Here is a 23,863-nt window from a genome sequence, read left to right on the forward strand (position 1 = left end):
AGACAAATGCTGTATGATCTCCCTTATATGTGAATTAAACCAAAAATCATACTCATCAAAGCAGAGTAGAATGTCCCTATCAAGAAGAGGAAGGGAGGATTTGGGGGGAGGTGTTGGTCAAAGGATACAAAATTTCATCTAGACAAGAAGAATAAATTCAAGAGATTTAGTATACAATATGGTGACTACACTTAATACAGTGTATGCTTGAATTTTAAAGAAAGTAGATTTTAAATGCAGTTATGAATCTGTTAAATAGCTTGATTTAATCATTCTACATGTATACATACATCAAAACATGTACACCATAAATATATATCTAATTTTTATTTAACAATTTTTAAACTTAGAGATTTTAATCAGACATTAGTAATCACAATTAAGGCTAGTGTAACCTAAAAAAAAAATCACTTAACTATGACCACTTTATATTTGTTACTCTCGCTTCTAAGTTGTAAACAGGGGTTGGGGATTTAGCTCAGCGGCAAAGCGCCTGCCTGGCAAGCGCAAGGTCGTGAGCTCGGTTCCCGGTTCCGGAGAAAAACCAAAACCAAAAAAAAAAAAAAAAAAAACAAAAACCTAAGTTGTAAACAGTTGTTTAAAGCGTGAGATCAGGACACACGACTACCCTGAATAAACTTTCCAAAATTAGCTTTAAATTGTACATTAATCAAAAGATTAATTTTCTAAGTTAAATTATCCAAAATTAATTCTCCAGTACAGTCTTATGCACACCTGACACTACAATTTAGCTGTGACAATACATAAGTCCTACAGCTAATCTGAGATCCTTTGACCAAAACTAAGTATGAAAAAAAGATGTCATATCTAGTTAAAGTTTACCTCTCTTGCAGACTGTTTATCTTCAATAACATCCATATGTCTCTTAAAAAGTTCTAATACAGCACTGTAGACCAGTTCATACTGTTCCTGAAGAAGATCACAAACCAGAACAAAAGAAGACAACCAAAAACCTGGTGAGCTGCTGAGCAAGATTCAATAGCCCCATCAAATACTAATAGAACAGATTTGAAAAGGCTATCAACATAGTTATTAAACTTTTTGCTTATATAGCCCCTTTCAGATTTCAGAACACTCTTAAGCTGCTAGAAATCATTAAGTATTTCATATAACTCTAACTAATATACACATATTTTGTGGCATATTTCTTTTATGCTCTAACCCAACTTGCTTATCTTTCCTTCCTCTATCATCCCCTCTAATTCTATTTTCTTTGTTCACATTTTGAAAAGTTTATTTCTCCCTAAATGTATTTTTGTAAACTATCTTCATCTTTCCTGGAAAAAGGTACATAATAGTTAATATATAGATAGGTAGCTTCAATATATGTTATCTAACTTCACCCTCACAATTGCTCCATGAAATAGGTAAGCTGTTATACCTATTTATAAACAGTCTTTCCAGTGTCATTCAGAAACAATTTCTGGGACTTGGCATAGACTGAATCTTCTAACTTTTAGTTTAGGGTGTGCACTTAGATCAAGTTGCCGAAATTTTGTCCTAGTAAAGAGACCATAGAAAAGTAAACCACTGAATAAGCTTTGGAAATTTGTGGCTTTATAAAGGTTTGCTGTAGAGAAATGAGACCTACTATTATAAGAAATAAGACCTACTATTATGGGTTTTGACTGCTCTGCTTTTGCCGCTGTACCTGCTCAAGTATTTTCTCTGACAGTGTACATAATCCTGTACAAGAACAACTTTTTAAACAGTGATTTCAGCAGGCAAGCCATGTAGAGTCTATATTACCCAGCACAACAATAGTACATGTTTTAACCAGCCCCCCTGCCCTGGTACTGGGAATCAAACTCACGACCTCGCGCTTGCCAGGCAGGTGCTGTGCCGCTGAGCTAAATCCCCAGCCCCTTAATTTTTTTTGAAAGAGGAATCAGGCAGGAAACACTCATCTGGTTACAGTGCCATTTCGTGGTTAGGGTAACGTCAGATAAAGCAGCTACAACTCTTAAGGTATTTGTTCGGCTAGTCATTGGTGACATCAGTGTGTGAAGGTCTTTTGAGCCATCTTTCAAACTTAAAAAGGAAGCCTAAAATGGAATTTTTCTGAATGTTGTATGGTTTTGTTGGTTTAGTGTTATAATTTATATAATATAAAGGTTGAACAGGGAAATAAAGGTTGCATACTTCCTGGAGTCTTTATGCATTTATGTGGATCATTATTCTTCTTTCAGGTCTGATAGAACCAAATCAACTAATGCTTTCATTTCACATAAACTTTCCCCCTCATAGGCTGAATATAGAAAACACCTACAGTCAACATGTTAAAAAATTATTTTTTTCCACAAGCTATTAGTGGAAAATCTGTGTGGGCCAAACAGATAGGTTTATATCATAATAGCTCTTCATTTTTTCCCTTCAGCTCACAACTTCTAGATTAAAATATCTAAACTGCCACTACCAATTGTTTTATCTCTAAACCTAGGTATAAGTTCATTTATAAGAGCTAGAAACACCAGATTCCGATTTGTTCTGTTCATTGTTATTTAAAAGTACCTCTAGAAAAACTAGGCAAAATCTCCTTCTATATCATAAACATCAATCAATATTTTTGATGATTCAGTTAGTAAATTCTGCCAGGCGTGGTGGCGCACACCTATGATCCCAGCACTAGGGAGGCTGAGGCAGGAGGATCATTGCGAGTTTGAGGCCAGCCTGGGCTACAAAGTGAGTTCAAGGTCAGCCTGAACTGCGTAGTGAGACCCTGTCTCAAAAAGACAAATAAATAAATAAATAAATAAATGAAAAAATTAGTAAATTCTAACTTCCATCTTTAGGATGGAGACCACATAGAAATATGGGCAAAAATATTGATGTAGAACTATAGGTAAAATTAATGCTGTGGACAGCAAGAGATTTAGGTCAGGCAGTGAAAGGAAGAGCATTCCTGATAGAAAGAATGTGGGCAATCTACAGGGGTTTCAAAATTATGAGGTATAATATAGTATGGTTGTAATTATGGTTTTCTAAAGAACAGGGAAAATACAGAAAAATGGTAATGGTGGCTTTCTGTAGGTGATAGAAATGTGGTTGTTTTCTGATTTAATTATCATCGCTTTCTAAAATGAATATATATGCTACCTTTGCCAGATTGTTACTACCTCCTAAAATAAAAAAAATTTAAAATTCCTGATTGTCTATGGCTTTAGTGATGGCTTTACTATCATAAAATTTCATGTTAGTGTGACCCTTAACATTATTTATTTCTAATAAGTTAAACAGCCTGTTGAATTTTTGTTGTTGTTGTTGTAGCCCAGGATGGCCTCAAACTCACAGTGATCCTCCTGCCTCAGCCTCCCGAGTGCTGGGATTACAGGAGGGTACCACTACACCCGGCTGCTCAGCTTGTTGAATTTCTAACATCCTTTATAAGCAAGAAATACTATATTGATTTCTTAACGTTTTTTAAACAGAAAATAAAATATAAGAAATGAAAAGAATTTGACCCAGGACAAGTGATACACGAAGGCCAGGTGTGGTGGCACACCTGTAATCCCAGCACTCGGGAGGCTGAGGCAGGAGGATCCCTGCGAGTTCAAGATCAGCCTGGGCTACAAAGTGAGCTCAAGGCCAGCCTGTACTGCATAGTGAGACCGTCTCAAAAAAGACCAAAAAAAAAAAAAAAAGTGATACATGAAAACTATTGGGATATTCAGAATTAGAGAAATGAATTGGGCTTTAAAAACGTTTTGTAGTAAATCACTGTTATATTTGAGCAGTCAGCTGTTTTTGTAAATATACAGATGGAGCAAGATTCAAACACATGTTCACCATAGTCCTTACCTGAGTTTGAACTAATGAAGGCCTCTGTGTTCGCATTTCCTGGATCAAACTAAAAACGCTGAAGTTCTCAGGAACTATCTATGAATAAAAGGAAAAAAATTTTATTCCTTTCTATCCTTTGTTAATACAGCATTGTCACTTTCTCGTAATCTTGTACTTCTGTGACATCTGCTCTCCTAGCATGGAAAAATAACAAAAGAAGAATGCGTTGGAAGAACAAATGTGGCTTCTTGTCACTTGTATTGTAATTTAGAGACCGGTGTATTTCCTAGAAGACACTGAAGAAAGCCTTCAGGTTTATTTCACACAGAGGTCATCACATATCTGAAACTAAAGACATGAGAGACGAGACTCAGCAGATAAGCAAGGATGACAGTTTTGTGAAATAACAGAAATGGGCAGATAGGTCCAAAGCCCACGTTTTAAACTTTCTACTTTCCTAATAGACATTAAAAATGATTTGTAAGCCAGGCATGCTGTGCATGCGTGTAATCCCAGCATTCTGGGAGGCTGAGGCATGAGGACTGCAAGTCTGAGCCCCACTCAGAATTTAGCAACTCAGCTGGGATTTAGCTCAGCAGCACAAGCGCCTGCCTGGCAAGCACAAGATCCTAAATTCGATTCCCAGTATCAAAAAGATAAAAAAAATTAAAAAAAAATAGCAACTTAGCAAGACCCTGTTACAAAATAAAAAATAAAAATGATGGGGATATAGTTCAATGTAAATGCCCTGGGATTAACCCCCAGTATCACAATATGATATAGATATTGAGATATAGATATGGATATGGATAGAGAAGTAGATAAGAATACAACATATGATTGAAGTTGAGTCCATCTGCTAAAGCAATTTGGTTTTTTTTTTTGGTTTTTCCTCCGGTACCAGGAACCGAACTCACGACCTTGCGCTTGCCAGGCAGGCGCTTTGCCGCTGAGCTAAATCCCCAGCCCCTGCTAAAGCAATTTGGATAAAGGGAAAATAATGATGTAATTTAGGACTGTGGCTCTTAAATTTTAGCATACATCAGAATCACGGGCCACACCTGCAGAATTTCTGCACCAGCCCATTTCTGCACCAGCTCCAGAATTTGTATTTCTAACAATCCTAGGTAATGCTGATGCTACTTGTCTGGGGACACTTTACAATCCTGGGAATCGAACTCAGGACTTCACAAAAGGTAAGTGAGTGCTCTAGCCCTGAGCTATACCCCCAGCTTCTGGGACAACACTTTTAAGAACCACCAACCTAGGAACTAATGTAATTATCTGATAGAGTAGGTCTACAAGTAAATTTTCTAGAAAAGATGAATCTTGAAGTTGTTTTGAACAACTATGCTTCAGTCTGAAAGCAATGGAGTAAGCAAATAGGAAGTACCTGCTGAGAGAAACTCACCCCGTCTTTTAGCATCATCCATGTATAATCAATGGCACAAATAACACCCGTCCTTCCACAGCCAGCGCTGAAATGAAAGAACACAGTAGATGTATATTTAGAGAGAATAGAACATTGACAGTAGCTGGAAATTTTCACCATCAGATTTGAGGGAGCAACCTGGAGCCTATGAAGAAGCTCTTCTAACTCTACCATTTTCCAGGGCACGTTTGTCACGCCACAATGAACCTCACGACAGGTCCCCAGCAACATGTCACAGCAAGAGTCACTAAAGCTGCACTGTTCACAAGTAAATCAGGAAAACGTGAGTTGAATGCTCAGGTTGAACTTCTTGTAGTTTGTTTCTGCTATTACCTTTCCCTTTCAATTACAGAATGTGGCCGGACCTTTGGGTTGCTCTAAGCAGAAGGTTCATACATCGCATCCTACCTGCAGTGAATGCATATGGGAACACTGTCATCCTCCTGGTAACAACGCATATCCCAGATGAGCTCAAGAATGGGGTCTATAGATGAAGGCACATCATGGTCTGGCCAGTTCTTATAATGAAACTGGTAGATAGTTCGAGTTTCCTATGAAAAGTAGCCGGAATGAGAGGAGAGTACAAGGTTAGGACGCTCATTCTACTAAAACTTAGTCTGAGCCTGGGCTGGTGGTGCGTGCCTCTGCCCCAGCACTCTGGAAGGCTGTGGTAGGATGATCACAAGCTTGAGCCCAGCATGGGCAGCTTAGTGAGACCCTGTCTCAAAATAAAAAATAAAGGGCCAGGGATATAGCTCAGTGGCATAAGCACTTGCCTGGCAAGTGCAAGGTCCTGAGTTCAATTCCTGGTACCAAAAAAAAAAAAAAAAGAACTGCAAAATAAAAATGGCTGGGGAAATAGCTCACTGCAAAGGTCTTGAATTCAATCCCTAATATAAAATCACCATCGTCACCACCACCACCATCATCATTATCAGCATCTGACTTAGTAGGCTCCATTCTATGTGTTCTTTTGGGCAATTTATTCTCTTTTCTTCTCTATAGGTCTCAGTTGACCAGGTGCCTTACAAAGAAGTGATTTGAGGCTAACTCAAACTGCCCCATTCACAAGAGGAGATAGATATGAAAATAGTCCAAAACAGATCTTCCCAGATAGTATGTCTTAAATGGGTCACAGACATGCTGATACACTAAGTCCCTTTGTCTTTAGAAAGGATAGATAGGGTTTAGGGCAGCCTGAGCTCACAAGTTGCTTCCCAGCCTCTCAGCACAGCTCACCCTCTTTTTACCCTACGAATACCATCATTTTATATGTGTGCCATGGTGTGGGGCAGATTGGGAAGCAGAGATTGATTACACCAGAGATCTCTTTTAACATGCAGACTTACTCAGGACATATTCCCCACTATTCCCCACACTCTTTTGCCCAGAACTGATTCACACACATACGTGTGTGTGCCCGGTCTCTGGTGCTTTTTGAGATTATCATTTTTGTCCTATACTTACACTGTTGAATTTGGCTTTTAGAGTCCTGATTATATAATCAGATTTCCTTTTTTCAGCTTCCTAAGAAGAAGAAGAAGATTAAAACATTAGCAATTTCAAAAGCAAAATCTCTACGAAGTAGATCCTGGAGGCTTTGCTCTGTCATAATGGAGCAGACATCTTACTTACACAGGATATGAAGAAAGGGCCAAACTGCAGCTGCATCTGTCCTGGCTCAGCCCAGTAGCGCTCACACTTTTTCTGTTGCACAAAGCAGAATATAGTGATTTCCCTTCATATATTCTATTCTGTTCTGGGAAATAGAGCCCATCCCCTTATACAGAAGCAGATTCAGCTCTATGTCTTTCACTTTAGGTTAGGCACTTCCAACCCCTTTGAGCTACAGCCCCAACATCATAATCTGGAATCTGCCAAAGATAGGAAAGCAAATATCAAAGAATATAAGAATGACAGAATTTCTTGAAGTCTGAAAAATTAGAAATAGGGTTTTTGATCTAGTTTTTAGCATTCCAAAAGAACTAAAAAAGAGCCACAGAAAAACAAGCAAAAAAGACATACAACAGCAACAAAGAACTAAAAGGAAGTATATGTATACTAAAGCAGCTGTACATGCCAAATAAAACACCTAGTTTCCTTGGTTTAAATCAAAATTGCCAAAAAAAAAAAAAAATCAAAATTGCTATCTCAGAATGGCAATGATAGTTTAGAACAGTGATGTCGAATAAAAATATGCCCATCACATATGTCATTTTAAATTTTCTAAGAGATACATTCAAAAATGAAAAAAGATAAAATTAATTTTAATAATATATCTTAGCCCATATATCTAAAAAAATCTCAACATGTAATTAACATACAAACATTCATAGATATTTTGACCTGTTTTTTAATTAATCTTCAAGATCCTGTATGTATTTATATATATAGCTCATTTTAATTAGAACACTAAATTTTCATTGGAAATATTTTTATTTAGATTTAAACAAAAGTTACATTTGAAAAGGTTGCATTTGCCCAAGTAGTCCTACACAAACTGAAAGTTTTCCAATAACTGAATTAAATACATTTTTAAATTTAAACCAATTAAAACAAAATAAAATGATTGAGTTCCTCCATCACACTAGCCATATTTTAAGTGCTTAATTAACTACATGCGGTTAATGGATGGCATTTGGGACAGCACAAGATTAGAAGCTCCAAGTAGCAGCTAAAGCTATCTGATTAATGAAAATGAGAAAGGGAATTGTTACTTTTAAAAGCATACTTTGGTTTTACTTTATTTTATTCATTCATTTTGGTTGTTTGAGACAGGCTCTCTTCGTTTCTCTGCCTTTTGGTTAAGAGCAAGTGTGGAGACAGGCTCTCACTCTGTAGTTCAGGCAGGCCTTGAACTATCTAGCAGGGGCTGGCCTCAAACTCATAGCGATCCTCCTGCCTCAGCCTACCACATGCTGGAATTACAGACATACAGCCCCATACCCAGCCTGTTTTTATTTAAACACAGAGTCTCCTGGGAAAACAGGCTTGTAGGGGTGAAAAATATCCTGGGTCACGTGGCATTCCCAAATCGAAAACTAGGAAGCCAGCATGATTTCTTTTATCCTAGGCACGCTTAAGATAAGTTCTGTTATCAATTTTCCCCATTTTCTTCACTGTTAGACCAACAGACACTCAAAAGTGACTCACCTTTCCCATTTCAAACTCCATACACGCCATAACAATGACCTATGGGATGGAACAGATCGAAACTTAAAATCTTTAAAGCTAGAAAGAAAGATACATGGATTCCAGGGTCAAAAAGTGCACATCATTTTTCTGCATTGCTTGATTTGCTTTTTAACCAACAAAGAGATCTTGATAACTTATATTCTTCCTTCTTTCTGTTCCCACTTCCTTTTTCTCTATTCAAATCAGTAAAGCCATGTTACCAAAAGAGCCTGTCAGGTGTGAACTTTCATTTCCTTGAACAAAAATGACATTGTGATTTTAATGAAAAATGCCTGACCCCTGAAATTCCAATGATCAATTAAAAAAAAGGCTGGATTTGGTAGATGGGTAAACCCATCACATCTTGACATTCTACGCTTCATCCCTGAGAACTAGAGAATAAAGTAACAGAAGCAAGTCTGCATTTACCAGAACACTGTATTCCCAAATCATCCTCCAAAAGTCCAGAAGAGTTGCAGGTAAAGGGCCCTGTGTGGCAATATAAGCCTTGGGTGCATACACTCCCTAAAGGGGAAAAGAAGTTACATTAAGTGTTTGCAGAAAATACACTCTTCTTTTCACCTAATCCTCTCCATACTGCTTTTATTTGTTTCTTATTTTTTGAGAAAGGGTCTCGGTATGTAGCTCAGGCTACCCTGAACTCACTATGTAGACCAGGGTGGCCTGGAACTCACAGTGATCTTCCTGCCTCAGCCTCCCGAGTGCTGAGATTACAGGCTTGTGCTACCATACCCTGCTCCATTCCCTTTTTAAAAGTTTCCAGAGAATTAGGAATACTTTTATTTCCTTTCAGTGTACCTTAATGAAGTTGGCATTGATGTAGCTAGAATCCTCATCAGATGTTATCAGGGACAGCTCTACCCGGCTATGATCATCTATAATAAAAAAGGAAGATCATGTCACTAGAAGGCTGACAGAGCAGGCTAAGTTAGGGCCCAACACTGTGAAGAGCGGGTGCAATTAAGTGTTGGCCTCTTTTATAGTCACAAATGAATGCATGCTCTGAGGTTATGAACACAAGCAGTGGGTAAAAGACAGAAACGCCTGAAACTGAGAGGAGGTACACATTTATAGGGAGAAATGGAACTTACAGGGCAAAATATCCTTGTATCTGTTTTTCTTTATATTCATGGACTTCTGAGCCACAGCTGTAGGATAGGTTTTGTCTGCCTTGAACTTGGTGGATTGTTTTTTCAGCTTCTGTAATAAAATTTCAAGACAAATTAATTGTCCTTTTAAGAAAGGAGGTAGAAAGCTATCTCTAGAGAATTTTCCTTCTCCATTTACCGAAAATTCCATTTCAACTGTTATTTTAGCATCTTCTGGGACTGATTTCATTAAGGACAGGACATAAGGACAGCAGAAGTCAGTGACATTTAGAGAAGTGAAAAGATCATACTTAACTGCAGCTGAGCCACAGGTCGCTAAAACTTAAAGGTGAAATTGGTGAATATTTAAAAGCATATATTCTCTGAAAGTAAGCTATATGTTCTATCCAATGGGAGATACTGAAAGTTAGGCTTACTTCCCTTATAGCTACTATTCAAGGTCCTGAGTTCGATTCCTAGTCCCCCAAAAGAAAAAAGAAACTATTCTACTAGTGAATTCTGTGTAGGCCCAGTCATTTTGCAAAAGAAGAAGGACTTTAACTTCCTTCTGACATTTTCTCCTTTCTTGTGTTTTATTAGTCTACATTGTCTTGGTTCTCCTCCTTCTCTGACTTATACCTTTCACTTACTAACTCTTTCATATTGCTTCTCTGTGCTTTTTTTGTCTTCTAATTGAGAAATACCCAAAGTTCCAATGTTAAATCCTCAATTCTCTGCTCTTCTCCCACTATATATGTATTTGCTCATATATATATATAGATAGATATAGATATAGATATATTTTTTTTTGGTCTTTTTGAGATAGGGTCTCAATGCACAGTTCAGGCTGGCCTTGAGCTCACTTTGTAGCCCAGGCTGGTCTCCAAGTCGCAACAAGCCTTTTGTCTCAGCCTCCCAAGTGCTGGAATTACAGGCATGTGCCACCACGCCCAGCCAGAGATATATATTCTTATGGCATAGCAATGTTTGTTAATTTAATGTATTAAAATTGGATTACGTTTCCAAGTCTCTCAAATTTCTTGATCCAAGATTTCTCACTATTTCAGAGTCAAATTCTCATCCATATCCTAGATAATTCCATATTAGTTGTGGTTTTTTATTCACTTGTTTGTTTGGTTTGGTTTGGTTTGGGTCAGGTCAGGTTGGGTTGGGTCGGGTCGGGTGAGGTGGCTTTTTTTTTTGAGAGAGAGAGAGGGTCTCGCTAAGTACTTCAGGCTGGTCATGAACTCACTATGTTTCTCACGCTGGCCTCAAACTTGCAGTGATCCTCCTGCCTCAGCTTCCTGAGTGCTGGGATTACAGGCATGCACCACCACTTCCAGGTGCTACATTAGTATTTTATTACTGCCTCAGATTCAGCACATTTAAAACTAAAATCAAGCTGGGTGTGGTGGCGCACACCTGTAATCCCAGCACTCGAGAGGCTGAGGCAGGAGGATCCTTGCACACGTTTGAGACCAGCCTGGGCTACAAAGTGAGCTCAAGGTCAGCCTGAACTACATAGTCAGACCCTGTCTCAAAAAGACAAAAAAAAACCAAGCCAACAACAACAACAGCAACAACAATAAAACTGAAATCAATGCTGTCCCCCTGCAAATATGAATGGCACTATCCTCACCCCAAACAACTATACTGTAGAAACTGAGTGTCACTTTGGGTCCCCCTCTCCACGGTTCCCACCTCAGTTTCAGTTACTGAGTTCAGCGGACTCTTCTCGTGCGCTATGTGGTGGTGGCCTTCCTTCCCAGGCCTACTGCCGACCCCTGTGTATGGGCCCTCTCCTCTGGGCATTCTTGAACGACCATTACTGCTCCTTAACTCCTCTTCGCACATTTCCTTCTCCACTCAAATTCGTTGAGCATAATTATGCCAGATTCATTTAATTTATGCTTTTCTCACCTCTCCTGTGCTCAAAGCAACTTCAGTGACTATTTTGCCACTAGGGAAAAAAAATCCTCAGCCGGGTAAGTCTCCCCTTAGTTGGATCCTAAGGTAACTTTCCTACACATCTCACTTGGCCAATAAGAAGCTTCTAAAAATGACTTGTAGGTTCTTTCAAGATTGCACAAATTCATGCCACGGACAATTATGTGAAATATTACTTCTTTAAAACTAGGCTGTTCCTTTTTTTCTTGTAAATATATCCTTGGTACAGCTTTCACAATTCTCAGCACAGGGTGAATTAATTAAGAGAAGTATAAAAATACTTCTCTCACGCGACCAGCTATAAGAAAAAAATTAAAGGGGATCGTTTCTATTGTTACTTAGTTGCTTGTATTTCCTATAGTGTTTTCACATAGTTATAGTTGTGTCTATATGTAACAGTTTACCTAGGGAGACTCACTAAGTGATTTTAACAAATGGGTGTGGAAAGGGGCTCTAAGTTAAAAATATGATGACACCGAGAAGAGAGAAAAGGAGAAAAGAGGAAGTAGAGAACAAAAATTTGACCCAGAAAATAATTCAATTCCATCCTTAGGCTTCAAAATTGGTTCAGGATAACTTGGTAAAAATCTAAGAGACTCCCAGCACATGGGAGGCGTCAGCCTAAACTAAAAGCAAAATCAAGCTGGGTGTGGTGGCGTACACCTGTAATCCCAGCACTCGGGAGGCTGAGGCAGGAGGATCATTGTGAGTTCAAGGCCAGCCTAGGCTACAAAGTGAGCTCAAGGTCAGCCTGAACTGCATAGCGAGACCTTGTCTCAAAAAGACCAAAAAAGCTGGGGATACAGCTCAGTGGCACAAGTACCTGCCTCACAAACTCAGGGTTCTGAGTTCGATTCCCAGTACCAAAAAAAAAAACCAACAACCCAAAATAATAAAAAATAAAAAATCTAAGAGACTCCAAAAGGAGAAGAAAAAGTTGAGATCATAACATGTTTTGAGCTGAGAGTTCAAAACACAATTAATTACCAACATCCACAGTCCAAATAAATTGATAGTTTATAAATACAATAATAAGTAGATCGATATAGGGATGTAACCTTCTTCCAGGTAAGAATACAAAAAGGAATGAACAACCAGTGCTTGCATATTGGTGTGTATATTGTTCTAATGACTATTTTTCCATTTTAGTGTGTGCTCAGACACAGGGATCCTATTCAAAGCAGGTACGCAGTCAATTCTTAAGTCCTAGTTTCTTACCCTGGTTTGAATTCTCATGAATTTTCACAGTTGAGTTTGGAAGGACAGAGATGCTGAACTGATGTTTGTACAGCACATTTTTATACCAACATGAATATACTAGGGTACTAGTTTGGGAGCTGAACTAAAGACATAGCACAGACACGTAGGAGACTACACAGCATTTCCACCCCTATTTTTCAGCTTTCTGTTCTTAGGCACCTTCAGTAAAACCATTTCACACTGCCCAGGCCTGCTGCAAAGATCTCAGAGCCCCAGAATGCTTTTTTCTAGAGATCTCCAGCAATGACTCCAGCACACTCTCCCTTGTTATAGTTTTTATTTGTTTTGTTTTTGCTTTCCTTGTGGAATGGTTTCTAGGAAGAATGCTATAGGTAAAGCCTTTTCTATAAAGTATGTTCATATGATTTTGATAAAAAATGTCACCAATAAAGGTTATCTATGTGCACAATCTCCACTTGTTTAGCCTTTACTGTGACCTTCAACAATGGAGCAGAATAGCTTTTTCCTTTTCCTAATCCTTTGCTCCTCCTGGGGTCATCTGGCCAGATGACAAAGGAGGACACTCAGCAAAACATCACCCAGGAAATACCTATAGAACAGTTTACTTAGAAAGTGTGAAAGATTTGATCCTCTCCCAAGAAGCCTCCTTAGAGTCAAGCACTGTGAAACCCTCCTCCTTACGTTCCTGTCCTCTCCCCGGCAGATCCCCAGGCACCCGCTCCCCAACAGATAACAGAAGAGTAACTTCGAGCGGAAGAACCGAGAAGCTGCACCAGAAAGGAGCGGACTCTAAAAGTAGGAAGCAAAAGGGTACAAAAGAAAAAGCAGGACCATGGTGGGGGCACTAGAGGACCAGAAGGAAAGAAAAGAGGTCAAATGGTGTAAGTATTTCTCTGCCCACCATGAGGTAGGAGAGGTGTTTCATGGAGTAAGCACCATCAAGAGGGATCAGGAAAAAAAAGAATAAAGTGCAGAGCCCAGTGTCGCTCAGGGGGCCCTGAAACAGGACAGAATCTGTGAGAAGCTACATATGCTTAATAAGCTTGTAAATTTATGTGGTTTCTTTTCAGGGAAGGAGAACAGAATTGGGGTCCTGGCCCTAAGACTCTAGAAATCAGGACCAAGTTTCTTGCATGTTCTTCTCGTAGACTCTTAAGTGAACTGAGAGAGGTGGAGAGGGAAGGGGAAGGAAGGGAAGAGAGAAGGAAGGAAGAAAGAGAAAGAAAGAAAGAACAAGAAAGAAAGAAAGAAAGAAAAAGAAAGAAAGAAAGAAAGAAAGAAAGAAAGAAAGAAAGAAAGAAAGAAAGAGAAAGAAAGAACAAAAGAAAGAAAGAAAGAAGAGAAAGACAGAGAGAGGGAGGAGGGAGGGAGGGGGGAACTCTGTGTGTCATTATATACAAGACACAGCAGAAACTGCACTTTGTCAAGACAGCACAATGATGCCAGCAACGTGTGGCCCTTCTGTGCTAGGGGAGGAGGGGAACCAAGCTTGTGCTGTCCCCAGAGCTCTCAAGGTAGTTCCCCAGTGCCTGACAGTTGCAGGCCAGTACTATACTAAGCCTCCAAGGAAACAGAGAAAGTATGAGAGCTAAGGCCTGGAGTTTGGAGCTCTGGCCTCTATCCACAGCTAGAAAGCAGGGGCTACCGGCGGGGGGCGAGGACGGGACAGCCCAGCCCTGCGGGTACTCACCATCGCCACTAACAAGCAGGCAGCCTCACGGGGCCTGCTTTCTGGTGTTCTGCTGGGGTAGGTGGGTGGATGGGGAGACAGCAGCCAAACGGGGTGAGTAAAACAAGAGGCTCAACTTCAGATACGTAAGGTATGAGGAAATGACGAGGAGTGTGTTAAAAATACCTGTGAATAACTGAAAATGTGGGACTCGATGGTCCCCAGTGAGAGGCTAGAGATGGAGTTGGGAGGAATCTGCTTCAGGGATGATGTAATATGTTTATTCTGGTGATAGCAGAAAAAAACTGCACCTTAATGTGCACAAAGATCAAGAAATGCTAAGAATGATCACATGATAAGCCGATTCACACAGATGAGTCATTTCAATTCACTCGCCATGCGTGCGGGAGGAACCGTGTTCACCCTTGTACAGTCGGTACCGTTACTATAAATACAGAAACAAGATGCTTGCAGCCTTCACTGATCTGTGGATGGTAAGATGGTAAGTCTGTAGAAGTTGCTACAACACCGTCTGACTTCTAGTATATTTTAAACAGCAACAGCACTTGAACACGTCCTTTGGAACTGAGTACCTTCTTTCTATTAGAACTCAGTGAATCCTTCATATTTTGTAAACATGTCTTCGGATTTAATAAATACAATATGTACCCCTTTAGAAACACCTCGCCCCCAAGAGATGTAAAATTCCTTTTCGTTTTCCTCTTTGCTGTCTCAGGGGAATCCAACAACACTGAGGGAAAATTCTCACTACAGATTTTTAAATAAAAAAGTAATACATACTCAGTGGTATCTTTGTTCATGAACTTCATTTGTGCCACAATTCTGGAAAAGAGGGCCATGTGCAGGAAAGATGGCCACAGTCATGTTCGTTACCTAATGCTGAGTTCACAAACAAAAAAATTTTGCCAAATGCTTCTGTTTGTGGGCCAGATTGTTTATAAAGAAAAGCGTTTGTGAATAGGTCCCACTGTTGTTTGAAGAAACCGGTTGCTAAATACAGAGAAATAAAAATAAGATGATAAAGCCAGGCGTGGTGGCGCACACCTGTAATCCCAGCACTTGGGAGACTGAGGCAGGAGGATCACTGTGAGTTCGAGGCCAGCCCGGACTACATAGCAAGACCCTATCTCAAAAAGACAAAAATAGGGGCTGGGGATGTGGCTCAGGGGTAGAGTGCTTACCTAGCATGCACAAGGCCCTGAGTTCAATCCCCTGTACCACAAAATAAATAAATAAATAAATAAAAATAGAATAAATTTTTAAAATAAATAAATAAATAAATAAAAGATGATAAAAATCACCTATAATCCTACTACCCAGAGCTAACTGTTCTTAATATTTTGTAATACTACCTTCCAATGTTTTTTTCTATATTTATATAATAAAGTTGGGATCCTGCCAGGTGTGGTGGTACATACCTGTAATCCCAGCACTTGGAAGGCCAAGACAAGAGGATCACTGTGAGTTCGAGGCCAGCCTGGACTACATAGTTCAAGGCCAGTCTGAACTATATAGTGAGGCCCTATCTCAAAAAATTGAGGTCCCGTTGTATAAGGATTTGTAACTTGCTCTTTCCATTTATTGATTGTGTTCTCTTATGGTTTTTTGTTTGTTTGTTTGATTGGTTGGTTGGATTTTGAGACAGAGTCCTGCGATGTAAGTTTAAGCTAGCCTTGAACTCATTGTGTAGTCCAGGCTGGCAGTGATCCCCCTGCCTCAGCCTCCTAAGTGCTGGGATTCCAGGTATGCACTAGATGCCTGGTTATACATTGTTTTTAATGGTAGTGGAGTAGTCTATTGTAGTTTATGTAGTATAAACTAAGTTATTTAACGTGTTTCTTTATATTGGTAGATGTTACATTATTTCTAATATTTCATAATTATAACAATATTACTGTGTGTTGCTGTTGTGTTATATGTGAGTTAAATCTTTCATTATTTCCTTCAGATGGATTCTTAGAAGTAAAAAAATTTGCTTATATATATGTATATTTTTTTTTGGTCTTTTTGAGACAAGCTCTCGCTATGTGATTCAAGCTGGCCTTGAGCTCACTTTGAAGCCCAAGCTGTCCTTGAACTCAAAACGATCTTCCTGCCTCAGCCTCCCAAGTGCTAGGATTATAAGCATGTGCCACCATGCCCAGTTTGCTCATATATTTTGATACATATTAAAATATATATATACATGAAATGGTATATAAATTTTGTCTCCGGAAAGATTACCAGAAATGTATGAATCTGAGTCTGTTTTAATTCTCACCAACAGGAGAATTACATTTTAAATATGGGTTCATTTGATAGTTGAAGTTGTATGAGTGGTATTTTTGTTATTTGGAGCTCTATTTGAAATTTCTTCCCTCCAAAATAGATTTTGAAAAGAAGATTCGCTGTGACCAGATTAGCCTAGCTACGTGAAGTTGTGTTCATATTTCCACGTCCCATCCAGTCACTGTGCAGGTACACAGATGGCCAAGGAGCACATATAAAATTGCTCAATACTTGGCTTTTTACACACAGTTCATAGCTTTACACGTGCTTTTTAACTGAAGAAGCTTCCAATGTCTCCAATGTAGAAAAGAAAAACATACATTTAAAGGATTTTTAACAGAAACATGTGCTGCAAAATTGGCGAGCATGTAACACGAAATCAAGCCTTAACTCACATAAAATACAGTGGCTGAAATATACACGGCATAAGAACAAAATTAGCTGCTGTACACGGTCAAAGAGGATGTCTGCTCCTTTGTAAATCATAATCAAGCTGATAAAGAAGGTGCCACCAGAAGACCACAGTCCTCATGAAGTTTGGAAGAAGGAAAGGAAGATGGCAAGCACTTGTCCCTGTGTCCCTCGTCCTCCTGGAAGAGCGTGCGCCATCCTCGTCCTGAGGTTCGGACAAGGAGAGGGAGACAGCATCCCATCAGAGCTGAGGCCACTAAAATCACCACGTTCACCAAGCACTTTCTGATTATAGTCAGCTTTTCGTGCTGCCTTTCGTACAAGTGGAAAATACGTGGGAAAGCCAATGCAAATTTACACTTACTTGCCTCCCTTAAAAAAACTGATAAAGGCCTTCTGGCTTCTGGTAAACTTCTTGTGCATCTTGATCAACTCTGGACATAATGATAAAATTGAATTTATAAACCATCAAGATTAAAAGACTAGACATGGCTGTGATGATTCAAAATTGATAATGCCACTCAGAGTGACTACCCGACCTCTTCCCATGTATTCTCAGATCACAACAGCAATTGCATCCATTGGCCCTTGACAGAATTAGTAAAAATGACAGAAAAAATTATGGCCCAACCACATGCAACAAAATTGGTGAATTTTGCAAAAGTAATACAGATTTCGCCGGGCCTAGTGGTACACCCCTGTAACCTCAGGGTACCCCACTTGGGAGGCTGAGGCAGGAGGACTGCCAGGAGTTCAAAGCAACTCTGAGCTACATAGTGAGTTCAAGGCTAGTCTGGACTACATAGCAAGATTGTATCTCCAAAGTAATAATAATAATAATAAATGTAGAGTGAAAAGAACAAGACGTGTAAGGAAACAGTTACAATTTTATTCACATTTGGTTCAAAACCAGATAAAATTAACCTCTATTGTTTAGTGAGGCACAGTGGTACCTCGGTTCACAAACTTACTTTGTTCTACAACTTTGGGAAAGATGGCCAGGTTTGTGTATGTGTGGGAAAGATGGTCACAGTCATGTTTGTCACCCAATACAGAGTTTGCAGACAAAAGCAAAATTTTGCCAAACGCTTCTGTTTGCCAACGAAATAGCTTGAAAACAAAAGCATGCATGCACCAAGATACCACTGTAGATGGACATAAAGACAATGCAGAAAAACAATGACAAGTGTATCAACATAGTGTTTACTTTTAATTCTGCAAGGCGTGATGAGTTGGTATTTGGAAAGATATGCAAGGGGTTTCTGTGTTGTGGACACTGCTCTATTGCTTGCTCTCAGTGGGCCTACTTTATTATTGTTCATATATCTGTGCTTAACATGGGTTTGGGGGTTTATGTTATTTCACAGTCTTCCAAAGTTTAAAAAATTAAGGTCGATGGGTAAGTTGAAGGTAGTAGAGCAGGGGCAAAAAAGCACTAAGGGCACAAGCTCAAAAATCAGACGGGTTGAGGTGGGTGTGGTGGCACATGCCTGTAACCCCAGCACTCTGGGAGGCTGACACAAGAGGACAAAAGTTCAGATCCAGCCTGGGCAACTTAGAGACTTAGGGAGACCCTGTCTCAAAAAAAAAAATACATACATATATACACACACACACAAAGGCTGGGGATGAAGCTCAGTGTGAAGGCCCAGGGTAAATCCTTAGTACACACACACACACACACACACACACACACACCTATTTCAAATCATTGTTCCATAACCTGTGTGCTATCTTTAGGTAAACTGTATGCCTTGGTGTCTGCTACATGCTAAATATTGTACAACTCACAGAGGATCCCAACATAAGTAGAATAAACTTGAATGTTACCTTCAATGTGTTGGGAAAACAAATATTAATGAAATAATCACAAATCTTGTAAATTGGGAATTGTGTTAACTGCTATGAAAAATAACAGATGGTGCTAAGAAGAACATATGATATTATGGGAAATTCGATCTATTTGGAAAGGCCGAGAAAGGGCTTCTCAGGGCTAGGAGTGTAGCTCAGTGGTAATGTGCTTGCCTAGCATGTGCAAGGGCCCTGGTTCAATCTCTAACAACAAAGACAGAAGAAGAAGGAAGGAAGGAGTTGGGTATGGTGGCGCACACTTGTAATCCTAGCACTTGAGAGGCTGAGGCAGGAAGATTGTAAGTTCGAGACCAGCCTGGGCTACAAAGTGAGCTCAAGGCCAGCCTGAACTGCATAGGGAGACCCTGTCTCAAAAAGACAGAAAAAAAAAAAAAAAAAAAAAGAAGAAAGGAAGGAAGAAAAGAAAGAAAGAAAGAGAAAGGCAGACAACCCTTTTCTAATGAAGTGACCAGAAAGCTGAGAGCTAAAAAATTATTAAACGTTAACTAGGGAAAGGAGAATGTGAGGAATATTCCAGACAGAGGAAACACCCTCTCACTGAGAGGCTATTGATTTAGTTGTAGCACAGGGAAAGGACCTACGCAGCACGGCACTGGCATCAGCGGTCACAGCAGGGCTGTGTGAATCCAGTTGTGAATATTCCGTTGTGCACACAGATACCCGGCCAGTGAAGAAGCGAAAGCTGCAATCTGAACCAAGGACCTGAGGGCGGGGAAAAAGGATAGAGGTACAGGGCAGCTATCTGGAAGTACAGGTGCCTTTTGATGATTCCCACTTAAGCTGGCAGTGACCTTGGGTCACAGAATTAAGATTTTAAACCTCAGAAACATCAAATCATGGCGAATATAGTATGGGCTTAAGGTGGGATGTGGGACCTAACCAAGTAGAAAGCCCTCCAATTTGATGGCAGTATTTGCCTCATCCAAGCACGTGATCTGGCCCCAGGCACCCCAACCCGCACCCCACCCCACCCCCAAAGCTATTTCTCCAGTGTCTCAGCTCAGCCTTTAGGTGGGGCTGAGGGCAACACTGTTTTTCCACTGGAGGACGTGAGTCAGTGAACAGTGAGGTTCCACTTAATCACCACCAAAAAACAAGGTTCTTAAATCAGAAGCTAAAAAAGTAAGGAAGTGATTAATACAAAAGTCAGGGTAGTGATTATCCCTTGGGCAGGGTGGGGTGGGCAGGCCAGGAGGCCTGATGAGAAAGGGGTACACAGGAGGCTTCTAGGGTCTGACAGTGCTCTATTTCTTGACCTGGGTTGGGGCTGCATTGGTGACGGCTGCTTTATAATAATACGTACACAGTTTATGTACTTTTCTAAATGTATTTTATAGCTCACAATATAAATAGCTTAAAAAATACAAACCATAAAAAGTTCTTAAGCAGGCAAAACAAGACTAGAATTAGTATTATTAAAAGATCATTTGGGTGTTGAAAAGAAAATTAATTCAAGGCGGGACTAGGTTAGAAACAGAGAAACCAGTTAAGAGTAGCCGCTGTAAAGCCGGGCGTGGTAGCGCATGCCTGTAATCCCAGCACTCGGGAGGCTGAGGCAGAAGGATCCTTGGGAGTTTGAGACCAGCCTGGGCTACAAAGTGAGCTCAAGGCCAGCCTGAACTACAGAGTGAGACCCTGTCTCAAAAACACACAAAAAAACCCCAAAAAACAAAAAAGAGTAGCTGCTGTACTTTGGTGAGCGATTATAAGGACGTGGAGGGCAGGCGCAGGTCCTACCAGACACAGGAGCTAGCACTTCCTCTTTACCTCCTCCCAGACAGCTCGCCCCAAGGGCTCAGACTGCCTGGCCAGTAGCCCTAGGCACCTTTTTCATGATACTGTGATATTACCTGAGCTGAGATGACACAGCATGTTCTATCACAATATCTAATCAATCAATCACAGTATCTAATCATTGAGATGATAGAGTATTTTCTATTATCAAAATTTTAGTTCTAGAGGGCAAAAGCTTTCATTCACTTTGTTCACTATTATATCCTTGGTACCTAGATCCAAAACTGGTTTATAGTTACATGCTCAATAAGCATTAATGAATGACCACTTTTTTTTGAAATGGGGTCTCAGTAAATTGCTCAGGCTGCTCTTGAACTCAGTCTTCCCCGCCAGAGCCTCCAGAGTAGCTGGGACTACAGGTGTACACCAGCATGCCCGGCTCATAGCTATTACTGATATTTAATCATCACAACAATCTTGTAAGGCTGGGTAAAACCTAAATTATTATCCTCATTTTATAAGTTAGAAACAGATTTGAGAGATTAAGGAATATGTCAAACAGCCGATAATTTGATGACACAATCAGTTCTCTTGTTTATTTTCCCCCACTTCTCACCTAAGGAGCTGAAGTTTAAAGTTCTCATAGCTCTAAAACACCAACTAGAAGCATTTCACAACACACGATAGGTACTCTCAGGCATCTTGTGTTATCTGATGTGCCAGGTTATAAGATGAATGAGGTGACCCAACTTCCATTGCATCAATAACCACGGTTCCCTCAGAGGACTGCTACTGCTTCTCTGGGTAATCAAATCCACCTGACCTGGGGCTACCTTGCAGTCCTGTTTCTCTCCACATCCCTCACTGTCTCTACACCTGCATCTCTAAGCAGTAGAAGTTCAGCAGACCTATCACTACAAAAACACATGTGCAATTTTTTTTCTATAGGAAAAAGAAAAGAAGAGGAAACTGTGGGAAGCTGAGGCAGGAGGATTGCAAATTCAAGGCCAGTCTAGGCTACATAATGAGGCCAGCCTGGACTACAGAGCAAGACCCTGTTTCAGTACCACTCCTCAAAAAAAAAGTGAAAGAAAGAAAAGAAAAAAGTGGTAATGGGTAGTTTTGGTGTTCTTCAAAAACATCTGGCATCCAAATGAAATCTCTTGAAGAGACTAAAAACATAATGTTTTATAAAAAGTTAATCTTGGTCTCTTTCCTCTTCATATTAATTACCATTGTAATTTGAAGCATAAGCCACAACTCAGATACTTAGAAAGTGCTGGATGTTCAGGTAATATTAATTTTTATACATCTGGAGTTGTGTATGCCTCCTGTAGGATTCCTAGTCAAACTCCAAAAGACCCGCCAAAAGAAAGAAAAATTAAAACCAGTATTTTTGAGAAAACACCTAAAATATACTCTAAACACTAGGAGAAATAAAATTTTTAGGTTACTTTCTTCTCCTCCATCGTCTGATATTTGCTTTCTCCCTAGAGCAATTTGGCCCAGGAGACTTAGACCAGCACAGCTTGTTAAATAGTGTACGCAACTACTCCCAGAGTGCCACACACAGGACTCACCAGAAATTCATTTGCAAGCTTCTCTTTGTTCGTTTTCTTGTTCTGGCCCTCATCCAGGAACTTCTGCAGAATTTCTCGCTGGTCCATGCTGCACAGCAAGAGAGGGAGGCTGGGAGCGGGCTGAGCGAGGGCATGTCAAAAGTGTGTCATGGCCGGGACAACACCAAAGCCTCTGCTGCCGCCTGAGCACAGCACGCTGAAGGCTGTGGTTTACTGACTTATATCACAAGCCCTAGAGGAAATTTGTACGAAACCAGCCTCTGTGGTCACACAACAAAGTCATCAGCACACTCCAGGGCCCTAGTGCCTTCCTTCTCAACAAAGGAACCTGCTGCAGCTCAAGTTTTTTAACAAACAAAATGCTAACCAGAACATAAAGTGTGGTCTGCTTCGCTCTGAGACTGTTCCACGCCATCACCTTTAAGCAAAACTCACCCAAGCAGAATTACAGTTCTCACAGACAAAGCCTGCCTCTTCCCATTTCCCCTGCGAGCACAAAAGCCCTGTCGATGCAGTTTCCTAGGTCCCAAAATGAACTCTGCAAAGTTCAGTTAGGCCCAGGAAAGGAGAGAGACGAGTCACACAGCTGCTACCCGGACTGTTCTCTCCTAAGCTTCCTGTCAGCAGGATCGATGGCAAACTTCTGTTCATCAGAGACGGCATCTTTTTTCAAGACGGTTTCTTTTTTCGCCTCTGTGGTACTGAGGGTTGAATGCAAGGCCTTGTGCTTGTTAGGCTGTTGCTCTACCGCTGATCTGCATTGCTAGCCCTTCAAGTACAAAAAAGTTTTTCTTTTTGAGATAGGTTCTCCCTAAGTTTCCAGGCTGGCCTTGAACTTATGATATTCCTGCCTCAGCCTCATGAGTAGCAAGGATCATAGGCTACCATGCCCAGCTTAATTTGAACTTTTTTTTGTTTGTTTGTTTGGTTTTTCTCCGGTACCGGGAACCAAACTCATGACCTTGCGCTTGCCAGGCAGGCGCTTTGCCGCTGAGCTAAATCCCCAGCCCCTAATTTGAACATTTAAGTCTGCTATATTGACCTCAAATTCTTCCCTGGATAAGGTAAAGTCAGGGGCTTCTAACAGTCCCTTCTCTTTGAGGACAAGAGAAATCCTGACCACCATTAAGGGAAGTACACTCGACTTCAGCATCTCTTCAACCTCCCTGCTGTTTTGTGAGCTTCACTTGGGTTCTGAGCCGTAAGACCAAGACCGTGCTGCTCTACATACAATCAGGAGATGCTGGCCCCAACAGCAGCACCTGACATGGCAGTCATCCTACTATCCTCAGATTATAACACTGGCAAAGTGTGGAGCAACAAACAGAAAGTAAATCAACTACCTCGCTGACAACAGTATATCTTTTAGGTCAAAAAGCCTGAAGAGAACTGATGCATGCTTATATTCCCAGCTATTTAGGAGGCTGAGGCAGGAGGATTGCTTGAGCGCAGGAGTTTGAAGCTACCCTGAGCAACACAGACAAATCTCATCTAAAAACAAAAATGAAAATAAACCTGAAGAATGGTTTCTATCAATGATATTTTTACTTTGCAACCTGTCTTGGAAAAATTGTTTCAGGGGGCCGGCAATATAGCTCAGCAGCACGATGCCTGCCTGGCAAGC

At 40.4% G+C, this 23,863-nt stretch overlaps 1 protein-coding gene across 1 annotated transcript in view; it reads right to left on the reverse strand.

The window, feature by feature from the left end:
* Ptpn22 (protein tyrosine phosphatase, non-receptor type 22 (lymphoid)) overlaps positions 1–23,054 on the reverse strand; it is a 56,306-nt gene extending 33,252 nt beyond the window's left edge. Inside the window, exons 1-11 of the mRNA XM_005388984.2 lie at positions 22,240–23,054; positions 9,520–9,628; positions 9,227–9,303; positions 8,837–8,932; positions 8,387–8,425; positions 6,869–6,940; positions 6,701–6,760; positions 5,642–5,784; positions 5,213–5,279; positions 3,820–3,897; positions 844–930 (exon numbers count right to left, since the gene is read on the reverse strand). Coding sequence (XP_005389041.1) covers positions 844–930; positions 3,820–3,897; positions 5,213–5,279; positions 5,642–5,784; positions 6,701–6,760; positions 6,869–6,940; positions 8,387–8,425; positions 8,837–8,932; positions 9,227–9,303; positions 9,520–9,628; positions 22,240–22,326 — 915 coding nt within the window. The 5' untranslated portion in view covers positions 22,327–23,054. The remainder of the gene's footprint in view (positions 1–843; positions 931–3,819; positions 3,898–5,212; positions 5,280–5,641; positions 5,785–6,700; positions 6,761–6,868; positions 6,941–8,386; positions 8,426–8,836; positions 8,933–9,226; positions 9,304–9,519; positions 9,629–22,239) is intronic.
* Positions 23,055–23,863: the final 809 nt, after the last annotated feature.

The sequence above is a fragment of the Chinchilla lanigera genome, unplaced genomic scaffold (genome assembly GCF_000276665.1).
Source record: "Chinchilla lanigera isolate Chin_1 unplaced genomic scaffold, ChiLan1.0 scaffold00034, whole genome shotgun sequence".
Taxonomy (NCBI): domain Eukaryota; kingdom Metazoa; phylum Chordata; class Mammalia; order Rodentia; family Chinchillidae; genus Chinchilla; species Chinchilla lanigera.